At 43.0% G+C, this 12,130-nt stretch overlaps 1 protein-coding gene across 4 annotated transcripts in view; it reads left to right on the top strand.

Moving 5' to 3' along the window:
- The window catches only part of LOC136671599 (neuronal-specific septin-3-like), a 62,167-nt gene that overhangs the window by 35,835 nt on the left and 14,202 nt on the right, over positions 1 to 12,130 (top strand). For all 4 annotated transcript variants that reach the window (XM_066647339.1, XM_066647340.1, XM_066647337.1 and 1 more), the window contains one exon: positions 10,871 to 11,050. In XM_066647339.1, the coding sequence (XP_066503436.1) occupies positions 10,871 to 11,050 (180 nt within the window). The remainder of the gene's footprint in view (positions 1 to 10,870; positions 11,051 to 12,130) is intronic.

Below are 12,130 nucleotides of genomic sequence, written 5' to 3' on the forward strand. Positions count from 1 at the left end.
GAATGGCTTCAAATCCCTCTGACCACTGTGCAGGACTTGTGTATGTCATTCCCTAGACCAACTGACGCTGTATCGGCCGCAAAAGGAGGCCCTACACCACACTAATACATTACTGTGGTCTAAAACCAGGTGTTTCACTTTCATTGTCCAACCCCTGTAGTTACAGTAATGTGCTGTGGGCAGCAGGTGGCGGTGAGTGGAGTGTGTGAGAGTGACTGAGTGAGTGTGTGGGTGACTGGGTGAGTGTGTGTTTGCTTGGTGTCCCAGGTAAGCTCTGGATGCACTGTTTACAGAAGATGAATGAATGAATGTGTTGAGGAGGGCAGACGGTCTGCAGTGTGAGGTGTGTTTGTGTGAGTGGATTCAGAGTTTTTATTTTAGTGCGTCACTGATCTGTGATCAAGGCCTTGTCTGAGTTTTTTCCTGTCGTTGTTTGAGCTCTTCATTAAGCCTCTGATTGCCCTGGAACCTGCTTCATTTACATTTCCATCACACACCCTCCCCTCGTCTGCAGTGAGCCGTTAGCACCTTCGCGTCTCAGTCGTTCAGACGCGATACACACCCCGACTCACCTGGGTCTGTGACTCGCACCTGAAGCTGACTGATATCTTACTGTGCTCTGGGCTCCCTGCTGATCTCATTCATTCTGATTGGATGTTGCTGTGTTTACACATTTCTCTGCAGTAGTTTGTGTAAGCAGTTCTATCGGGTGATGATTTTGTGTTTTTCTTTTTAAAAGAGGACACGGGACTCACAGGCATCCGGCATGGTTAGGATGTGGTGGCTGGAGGCTGTAAGTAGGCCTGTGTTTTAGGACCATGGCCCTGTGTGTGTGTGTGTGTGTGTGTGTGTGTGTGTGAAGGCAGAACAGCTAAATAAATATCTCTAAAATCAATAGTAAATAATAATCTAAAGTTAAATAAGTAAAAAAGATTCGGCACAGATACAGACAGCAGAGTTAAAATTCACCTGAAAAGTGAGGAAAAAGGGACCTAAATATTCAGATGTAAAAAGTGCAGACTATAAATAAATGCAGTAAATAATTTGTGTAAATAGGCATCTGCAAATAAGTGTTATGTTATATTATAAAAAAAATAATAAATAAATAAAGTCAAGCTGATCTGGGTTCATTTACATTAACATTGGGGTGTTTTTAGGCTGTGGTCAGTTGACTCTGGGGGGAAGCAGTTTGACCAATGGATGATGGACATGCGGGTAGTCGACCAATCATAGTGGTGAGGGGGTGTGGCTTAAACAGATGTTTAAAGTGGTAAACATCAACACAATTTTTGCTGACTCTAGAAACGAAACCTGCACTCTTAAAAATAAAGCTGTTATAAAGGGTTCTTTGAGGGCTTTGTTTTAGAGGCGTGTGAGTGTGAAGAAACTTTTAAAGGTTTAAAAATCCACCACTCGATCCTAAGGTTCTTTAACAGTTTAAATGTCATTAGCAAAAATAGTGAGATGTAAAATCAGTGTGAAATCCCAGACATTTTACACAGTTTATGAATCCAGAACAGACAGTTTTCACATCCCAAAAAGAGGGAGGATGTGTCCAGGAAAATGAGGACGTAAGGTCAACCAATGATTGTAGCAAGTCAGAGCTAGTGCTACCTAACCTGGTTAATCAGGGAGACTCGGACATTTTACCTCTCTGTATAGTCTGTAATAAGGCTAGCCAGCAATGCTAACTAGCCAGATGTTATGAGGCTAATCCTTAGGTAGTCAACAAGTTGTTAGCATTAATTCATGTGTGTAAACGCTAACAGGCAACAATACTGATAGCTAAATGCTATGAAAGCAATAACAAATCAGCTTTTACTGCTCTAGCTAAATTTTAGTGAGACAACCAGATGCATTAAGCCAGCTGTGAAGTTCAGAATGTGAAGAAGCTGGTGTTTTGTAGTGATTTTGTTTCCTGAAGGTTGATAAATAACCTTTATGTATCATCTGGTCAGTGTCCTCGGAGGAGAACACTCTGCTAAATACATCACTTCAGCTCAACACACTCAGAGGAGAACACTAATGACTGATTCTGTTTATTTCCTGAACGTTGATAAATAATCATTATTTTTTTGTTGGGAGTGTTTTTGCCGAACCTTAAATCTTCAGTTTTTCTGTGTAGTTTACAGCATATTTGCTGCATATTTGCTTAGATTAAGACTTTAATGAAGTCATATTTATTTTATATTGAAATCATCATCATCATCATTGTCTTCTCCGCTTCTCCATTTCAGGGTCGCGGTATATTGAAATCATATTATTTTAAATGTAGTAAATGAGCAGAATTTCAGAAGTGTGATCTGGGTGGTGAAAGACTGATATGCTGTTAAATGCTGCAGGAAATCAGAGTGAACAGCCACAAGTCACATTTACATATTTCCCTTGAAGATGTAGCATCAGTTAACATCCTGGTTGTGTAGCGCCTAACGACTTTTATCTGGGTCACACTTCACCTGAGCAACATTTTGACTCTGTAGCTTCAGCACTAGGAGAACACTAGTCTAACTGCTGAATATGTGACATCAGTTCAACACGCTCTGAGTGAGACGCGCTCTGAGGAGAACGCTAATTACCGACTCTGTTTATTCAGTTCAACACGCTCTGAGGAGAGCGCTAATTACTGACTCTGTTTATTCAGTTGAACACGCTCTGAGGAGAACGCTTATTACCGACTTTGTTTATTCAGTTCAACACGCTCTGAGGAGAGCGCTAATTACTGACTCTGTTTATTCAGTTCAACACGCTCTGAGGAGAACGCTAATTACTGACTCTGTTTATTCAGTTCAACACGCTCTGAGGAGAACGCTAATTACTGACTCTGTTTATTCAGTTCAACGCGCTCTGAGGAGAACGCTATTTACTGACTCTGTTTATTCAGTTCAACGCGCTCTGAGGAGAGCGCTAATTACTGACTCTGTTTATTCAGTTCAACGCGCTCTGAGGAGAACGCTAATTACTGACTCTGTTTATTCAGTTCAACGCGCTCTGAGGAGAACGCTAATTACTGACTCTGTTTATTCAGTTCAACGCGCTCTGAGGAGAGCGCTAATTACTGACTCTGTTTATTCAGTTCAACACGCTCTGAGGAGAACGCTAATTACTGACTCTGTTTATTCAGTTCAACGCGCTCTGAGGAGAACGCTAATTACTGACTCTGTTTATTCAGTTCAACGCGCTCTGAGGAGAACGCTAATTACTGACTCTGTTTATTCAGTTCAACGCGCTCTGAGGAGAACGCTAATTACTGACTCTGTTTATTCAGTTCAACGCGCTCTGAGGAGAACGCTAATTACTGACTCTGTTTATTCAGTTCAACACGCTCTGAGGAGAACGCTAATTACTGACTCTGTTTATTCAGTTCAACACGCTCTGAGGAGAGCGCTAATTACTGACTCTGTTTATTCAGTTCAACACGCTCTGAGGAGAACGCTAATTACTGACTCTGTTTATTCAGTTCAACACGCTCTGAGGAGAACGCTAATTACTGACTCTGTTTATTCAGTTCAACGCGCTCTGAGGAGAGCGCTAATTACTGACTCTGTTTATTCGGTTCAACACGCTCTGAGGAGAACTCTAATTACTGACTCTGGTTATTCAGTTCAACACGCTCTGAGGAGAACTCTAATTACTGACTCTGTTTATTCAGTTCAACGCGCTCTGAGGAGAGCGCTAATTACTGACTCTGTTTATTCAGTTCAACGCGCTCTGAGGAGAGTGCTAATTAGTGACTCTGTTTATTCAGTTCAACACGCTCTGAGGAGAGCGCTAATTACTGACTCTGTTTATTCAGTTCAACACGCTCTGAGGAGAACGCTAATTAGTGACTCTGTTTATTCAGTTCAACACGCTCTGAGGAGAACGCTAATTACTGACTCTGTTTATTCAGTTCAACACGCTCTGAGGAGAACGCTAATTACTGACTCTGTTTATTCAGTTCAACACGCTCTGAGGAGAGCGCTAATTACTGACTCTGTTTATTCAGTTCAACACGCTCTGAGGAGAACGCTAATTACTGACTCTGTTTATTCAGTTCAACACGCTCTGAGGAGAGCGCTAATTACTGACTCTGTTTATTCAGTTCAACACGCTCTGAGGAGAACGCTAATTACTGACTCTGTTTATTCAGTTCAACACGCTCTGAGGAGAGCGCTAATTACTGACTCTGTTTATTCAGTTCAACGCGCTCTGAGGAGAGCGCTAATTACTGACTCTGTTTATTCAGTTCAACGCGCTCTGAGGAGAGCGCTAATTACTGACTCTGTTTATTCAGTTCAACGCGCTCTGAGGAGAGCGCTAATTACTGACTCTGTTTATTCAGTTCAACGCGCTCTGAGGAGAGCGCTAATTACTGACTCTGTTTATTCATTTCAACACGCTCTGAGGAGAGCGCTAATTACTGACTCTGTTTATTCAGTTCAACGCGCTCTGAGGAGAGCGCTAATTACTGACTCTGTTTATTCAGTTCAACACGCTCTGAGGAGAGCGCTAATTACTGACTCTGTTTATTCAGTTCAACACGCTCTGAGGAGAATGCTAATTACTGACTCTGTTTATTCAGTTCAACACGCTCTGAGGAGAGCGCTAATTACTGACTCTGTTTATTCAGTTCAACATGCTCTGTGTTGTTTTATTGACCATGTGTTTAATTGCACACACTCCTCTCACAACACTAATCCCCTCCCTATAGAGTTAAAGCTGATCAGACCATAGGTGAGTTAGGGTTAAGTCTTATCACCTATCTCTCTCTCTCTCTCTCCACCCCCAAATAACTGTCTGTACAGAAAGTGCCATCTGCTTCAGCAGTGTCTGGGGTCGTAGGTCACATTCTGTGGGGGGCTGAGAGTGAAGGGAACGACAGATGAAGTGGAGTGGTAGCATTCCTCCTCTCTTCCTTTCCCCTGCTGTGATTTACCCGTCCTTCGCTCCGTTAGCGTGTTCTCTGTAGAGCATCTGATCAGTTTCTCAGACCTTCCCCACACAGCTGTGTTTTACAAATGAATCTGTCGATCGGTTGCAGTATTGTCACAAAAATATTAGTTACATTTTGTAAAAATGCTGATTTCTCAGTGACACCAAGTCCACCTCGTGTTCTCAGTCTTCTGCCGATGTAACTTCTCTGGAGCTCAACACGCTCGGAGGAGAACACTAACTGCTAACTTAATGGCTAGCTATAAATATGTAAATTAACTAGCTGTGTTCATATTGGCTATTACAAACAGTACATAGATTGTGTGTGTGTGTGTGTGTGTGTGTTTGTGTGTAGGAGGTACATTTTATTGTGTATGTATAGTTTAAAGTGTGGGTCTGGGCTTTTTACTTGTCTCTCTCAACCTTTTAGTTTCTGAAGGAACAGGACAAGTTGATAATATCTGCATGATTTTAGCAGAGCCTGTGTGTGTGTGTGTTTGAGTGAGTGTGTGTGAGAAGTGATAAACTTATGGTTTCCTGTTTGTGTTTCAGAAGTGAAGCGCCCTTGTGTCTGTGATGTAGAACATATACACTCTGCATAAACTTCCTTGTGTCATTAGTTTTATTTTAATGATTAACTGTAGTAGAATTAGTAGTATATCAGTGTTTAGATATTTCACAAATTACATTCACATTATGATTTTTATTAATTATTATTGTCATAATTGTTGTTGTCCTCTGTAATGAGACAAAATGTGACACTGACGTAGTTCAAACCGACTCTTCTGTTCCTGTGCTCTTAGGGCTGGACGATACGGCAACGTTCATATCACGATATCTTTATTAATTGTGGTCGATACAGTATCAGTCCGACATACGAACGGTGTAAAATCCACTGAAAAACAAGAAACAAGCCATCGCCATCAAACAGAAACCGACTTTATCGATGTTGATGTTTTTAAATCGAGAGCTGAACTGACGTTAGCGCCCTCTAATGACCGACAGTCAGTCACAGCTGCTGTGAGTAATGTGGACTGAAATAATGAAAATGTGTTTAAAACTGACATCACTGTTATTGTAATGTTGAATTATTGATATTGAATTATTGTCCAGCCCTATGTGCACCCATATAAATATGTTAATGAGCTCTGTTCTGATTGGGTCGCCTGTGCTGAACCTCATTCAAAAAGCAGCGTGAGCTGAAACACTTCTTATGACTTCAGCCAGAGTGGGCGGAGCTCTAGGAAGAATGGGTGGGTTTTTGTGATGTCACAAACACAGTTCTCTCAGAGTAGCTGTCTGGTTTCCTTTACGCTCCGCTCTCCTGAATCACGGCAGGTGGTGCAGTCCGCTACTCTTTAACTGAAGGTAATGAAAGATTGGATGAGTGAGTGAGCTAATAAGTGTGTGTGTGTGTGTGTGTGTCTCACTGACTGTAAATTTTTTTTTTTTTTTTCCAAATACTTTCGTGCAGTCAGTTTGAATGTGGTAAACCGAGTGTGATACACTTCCTGCAGAACTTACACAACAAGCTCTGAGTATATATGTGTGTGTGTGTGTGTGTGTGTGTCCTCTATCTCTCATATGCACACACACACTCTCTCTCAGCTCCTTTGCTGTATACATTATGTTCAACAGTGTGAAATGAAATGAGAAGCTCTGGAGCAGCTGCACATGAGCCGGATCTCTGCAGTGCTCCCTGAGCTTCTCGTGAGCGCTCACACACTGCGGGGGGTGGTGTGCTATCTTTGATGTAGTGTGTGTAGTGGACGGATGGATGTTAATCACATGGTGCTGAGAGCAGGTGAATCGTGATGAAGCAGCGCAGCGTGAAGCGGAGACCCTGGGGGTGGGGGTGTGTGTAGAGGGTTAGTGTGTGTGCAGACTTCATGACTGTGTGTGTGTGTGTGATTTGGAGGAGTGTGTGTTAGTGTTTGCTCTGTGCAGATGAGTGGAGTGTGTGGATGGTAAAAAAGCTGTGTTTATTTCATTATTCTTAAACACAATTTACAGCCTGTTGCTAATGCAGTGTGAATGCAGCTCATTAAACTCAGAGGAGAACACTAACCCCTGACTCTATCACATCAACACACTCAGAGGAGAACACTAACCCCTGACTCTATCACATCAACACACTCAGAGGAGAACACTAACCCCTGACTCTATCACATCAACACACTCAGAGGAGAACACTAACCCCTGACTCTATCACATCAACACACTCAGAGGAGAACACTGATGATTCAGTTCCTTTAGCTCAAGGTGCCTGGAGAAAAATGCCCACTGCTGTATTGCAGAGTGTGTGTGTGTGTGTGTTTTCATTTAAATATTTTTTTCAGTTAACGGCTCTCTTTGAACTCTTTTGATTTTAGTCACAAAATGAAAAAGCATTTCCTTTCAACGGCAGTTTCACTTTTTCATCATCACTTTCTTTCTCGCTCTCTCGCTCTCTTTCTCGTGTGGGCATAAAATTGAACTTGACTTCATAGCGATATATTTCCACTCTCATGTTTTCACCCGAAATACTTACCTCTGGAGGCTGTTCCACATGTACTCCATTAATATCTAGAACTGTGATTTATCTAGAACATAGAGCCATGTAAGAGAACCTGTTGCCAAATCTTACAGCTAGAGTGGGTGTGACCTCCTTAGATTCCATCCCTCACAGTGAGTTTAACTTAACAGAATCAGAGGTTAGTGTTCTCCTCCGAGCGTGTTGAGTCTGATGAACAGAGGTTAGTGTTCTCCTCCGAGCGTGTTGAGTCTGATGAACAGAGGTTAGTGTTCTCCTCCGAGCGTGTTGAGTCTGATGAACAGAGGTTAGTGTTCTCCTCTCAGCATGTTGAGTCTGATGAACAGAGGTTAGTGTTCTCCTCTGAGCGTGTTGAGTCTGATGAACAGAAGTTAGTGTTCTCCTCCGAGCGAGTTGAGTCTGATGAACAGAGGTTAGTGTTCTCCTCCGAGCGTGTTGAGTCTGATGAACAGAGGTTAGTGTTCTCCTCTGAGCATGTTGAGTCTGATGAACAGAGGTTAGTGTTCTCCTCTGAGCGTGTTGAGTCTGATGAACAGAGGTTAGCGTTCTCCTCCGAGCGTGTTGAGTCTGATGAACAGAGGTTAGTGTTCTCCTCCGAGCGTGTTGAGTCTGATGAACAGAGGTTAGTGTTCTCCTCCGAGCGTGTTGAGTCTGATGAACAGAGGTTAGTGTTCTCCTCTGAGCGTGTTGAGTCTGATGAACAGAGGTTAGTGTTCTCCTCTGAGAGTGTTGAGTCTGATGAACAGAGGTTAGTGTTCTCCTCTGAGAGTGTTGAGTCTGATGAACAGAGGTTAGTGTTCTCCTCTGAGCGTGTTGAGTCTGATGAACAGAGGTTAGTGTTCTCCTCTGAGAGTGTTGAGTCTGATGAACAGAGGTTAGTGTTCTCCTCTGAGCGTGTTGAGTCTGATGAACAGAGGTTAGTGTTCTCCTCCGAGCGTGTTGAGTCTGATGAACAGAGGTTAGTGTTCTCCTCCGAGCGTGTTGAGTCTGATGAACAGAGGTTATTGTTCTCCTCCGAGCGTGTTGAGTCTGATGAACAGAGGTTATTGTTCTCCTCTGAGCGTGTTGAGTCTGATGAACAGAGGTTAGTGTTCTCCTCTGAGCGTGTTGAGTCTGATGAACAGAGGTTAGTGTTCTCCTCCGAGCGAGTTGAGTCTGATGAACAGAGGTTAGTGTTCTCCTCCGAGCGTGTTGAGTCTGATGAACAGAGGTTAGTGTTCTCCTCTGAGCATGTTGAGTCTGATGAACAGAGGTTAGTGTTCTCCTCTGAGCGTGTTGAGTCTGATGAACAGAGGTTAGCGTTCTCCTCCGAGCGTGTTGAGTCTGATGAACAGAGGTTAGTGTTCTCCTCTGAGCGTGTTGAGTCTGATGAACAGAGGTTAGTGTTCTCCTCTGAGCGTGTTGAGTCTGATGAACAGAGGTAAGAGTTCTCCTCCGAGCGTGTTGAGTCTGATGAACAGAGGTTAGTGTTCTCCTCCGAGCGTGTTGAGTCTGATGAACAGAGGTTAGTGTTCTCCTCCGAGCGTGTTGAGTCTGATGAACAGAGGTTAGTGTTCTCCTCTGAGAGTGTTGAGTCTGATGAACAGAGGTTAGTGTTCTCCTCTGAGCGTGTTGAGTCTGATGAACAGAGGTAAGAGTTCTCCTCCGAGCGTGTTGAGTCTGATGAACAGAGGTTAGTGTTCTCCTCTGAGCGTGTTGAGTCTGATGAACAGAGGTTAGTGTTCTCCTCCGAGCGTGTTGAGTCTGATGAACAGAGGTTAGTGTTCTCCTCTGAGCGTGTTGAGTCTGATGAACAGAGGTTAGTGTTCTCCTCCGAGCGTGTTGAGTCTGATGAACAGAGGTTAGTGTTCTCCTCTGAGAGTGTTGAGTCTGATGAACAGAGGTTAGTGTTCTCCTCTGAGAGTGTTGAGTCTGATGAACAGAGGTTAGTGTTCTCCTCTGAGCGTGTTGAGTCTGATGAACAGAGGTTAGTGTTCTCCTCTGAGCGTGTTGAGTCTGATGAACAGAGGTCAGTGTTCTCCTCTGAGAGTGTTGAGTCTGATGAACAGAGGTTAGTGTTCTCCTCCGAGCGTGTTGAGTCTGATGAACAGAGGTTAGTGTTCTCCTCTGAGCGTGTTGAGTCTGATGAACAGAGGTCAGTGTTCTCCTCCGAGCGTGTTGAGTCTGATGAACAGAGGTCAGTGTTCTCCTCCGAGCGTGTGGAGCTTGTAGAGTGTTGTTTCTCACATCTGATCGTGCTGTATATGATGGATGGGGATTTGAGAATTACTACTTCAATTTTATTATTTAAATTAGTAAATAAATATGAAGGCCCCCTCTCTCTGTAATTAATGACATGTGTTTGTACTTGTTTGTCCGTAAACAGTGTTTCTGAAGATAGTAGTGTGTGTATTTTCTGCTGGTGTCTAGACAGTTGCTATAAAGAGGAAGTCACACGCTGTCGTAGAAATAAACTGCACTCACTTCCTGTCGATCTCCTCACTCTCCTCTCAGTTCATCCCTCACTCTTTTCCCTTTCTTCAAATACCTCTCTCCCTTTTTACTGCTCCTCTTTCATTTATCCCTCTCTCTTTCCTCTCCCTCATAAAAAACTGAGTAAATGTAAATTGTGCTGATGCACCTCAGCTGTGTTTGTTTGGAATCACTGATAATACGTAAATTAAATGATATAAAGTTACACATTACACTGAGAGAATTATTCGTGTTATTTCTGCTCCTCTTCTGACAGTGGGAATATATTTATACACTTAGTAGATAGTTGTGTAATATTATTATAAACATGTTCACTTTGTTTACGTTAGTGATTTATTTTATATTTTAATAATAATTTAAACGTTTTTACTGTGTGTTTAAAGCAAAAATAACACGACTCTTACTCAGTGTATCGTGTGTGAAACTCGATGTAATTTAAATCACATTTTACTAGTGATTTTATAAAAATGAATTTTTCCAAATAATAAAAATATCAAATATACATTTATTCTAAAGGCTGTATTTCTCTTCTCTTTCTCTTTGTTCTTTAGATATATTCTCAACTCCCTCCATATCTATCCCTCCTTCCTCTGTCTCTCTCTGTTCTCTCTCTTTCTCTTCATCACCCCTTCCTCAGTCTTTCCTGTCTCTCTATCTCTCTCGACCTTTGTTTTTCTTTGTTCTGTATCTTTCTTCTTCTGTTTCTTTTTGCTCAGGTTCTCTTTCTTGCTCCTATAGATCAGTCTTTCTCTCTCCCTCTCTGTTTATACTCAGCACTTCTAATGAAACGCTTGTAATCAAAGCTCAGCGATGATCAGTAATTGGTTTATTGACTGATATTTCTATCAGAAAAGAAAAATCGGAGTAATTTTAGAAAAATTCCTGACAGATTCACAGTTGTCCATTAATGTTCGTTATTTAATACTGATGTCATTGTCTCTGTCTCATCCTCAGGGTCAGAGGTCATCACCAGTTTCTACGGTAACATGGCAGACACAGTGAAGGGGGTGGATCCTGCTGCAGGGCGGGGTGAAAAGGGGGCGGAGCTAGGGTACATCGGCATCGACTCGATCCTGGAGCAGATGAGGAGGAAGGCCATGAAACAGGGCTTCGAGCTCAACATCATGGTAGTGGGTAGGTGCCTGAATTAAAGGTGCAGTCAGTCTCTTTTTATACATCTGACTGTATTTATCAAACTAACACATTATATTTTATTATTTTATACTGTTTAATACATATTATTATTATTATTATTGATGTTTTCTGGGCTGTGTTTAACCTTTCAATTTTCTGAGAATTAAAGGCTAAATCTTAAAATAGAAATTTGAGTGCAAGCTAAAGTGTTTCAGTTTTGATTTGGTAAACTTTAAAATAAAATAGAAATAGCATTTTGTTTTATAGGCTTCATTGTCTGTGACCCTTATCCAGTTCAGGGCAGCTGTGGGTCCGAAGCCTACCAAGAATTACTCCGTGCAAGGCAGGAACACACCCTGGAGGGGGCGCCAGTCCTTCAGAGGGCGACACACACTCACTCACACCTACGGACGCTTTTGAGTCTTCAATCCACCAACCAACGTGTGTTTTGGACTGTGGGAGGAAACCCACGCAGACACAGAGAGAACACACCACGCTCCTCACAGACACAGGGAGAACACACCACACTCCTCACAGACAGTCACCCGGAGGAAACCCACACAGACACAGGGAGAACACACCACACTCCTCACAGACAGTCACCCGGAGGAAACCACGCAGACACAGAGAGAACACACCACACTCCTCACAGAGAGTCACCCGGAGGAAACCCACACAGACACAGGGAGAACACACCACACTCCTCACAGACAGTCACCCGGAGGAAACCCACGCAGACACAGGGAGAACACACCACACTCCTCACAGACAGTCACCCGGAGGAAACCCACGCAGACACAGAGAGAACACACCACACTCCTCACAGACAGTCACCCGGAGGAAACCCACGCAGACACAGGGAGTGAGGATCACATTAAACACTCTCTCTTGTGAAGACCATCTTAAGACCACAAAGCTTCTTTAAAGTGGGTTCCGGAGAGTTAGTGTTCTCCTCCAAGCGTGTTGAGCTAGAGTGATGTTGTGTTAGCAGCTTTTGTGATGTTTTGTGTGTGGTTCGGGGGTGTTCTAGCTAACGGGGGGAGGTTAATGTCTGGGGAAACAGGAATGTTGGTGTCTGAA

The sequence above is a fragment of the Hoplias malabaricus genome, chromosome 16 (assembly GCF_029633855.1).
Source record: "Hoplias malabaricus isolate fHopMal1 chromosome 16, fHopMal1.hap1, whole genome shotgun sequence".
NCBI classification, from domain to species: domain Eukaryota; kingdom Metazoa; phylum Chordata; class Actinopteri; order Characiformes; family Erythrinidae; genus Hoplias; species Hoplias malabaricus.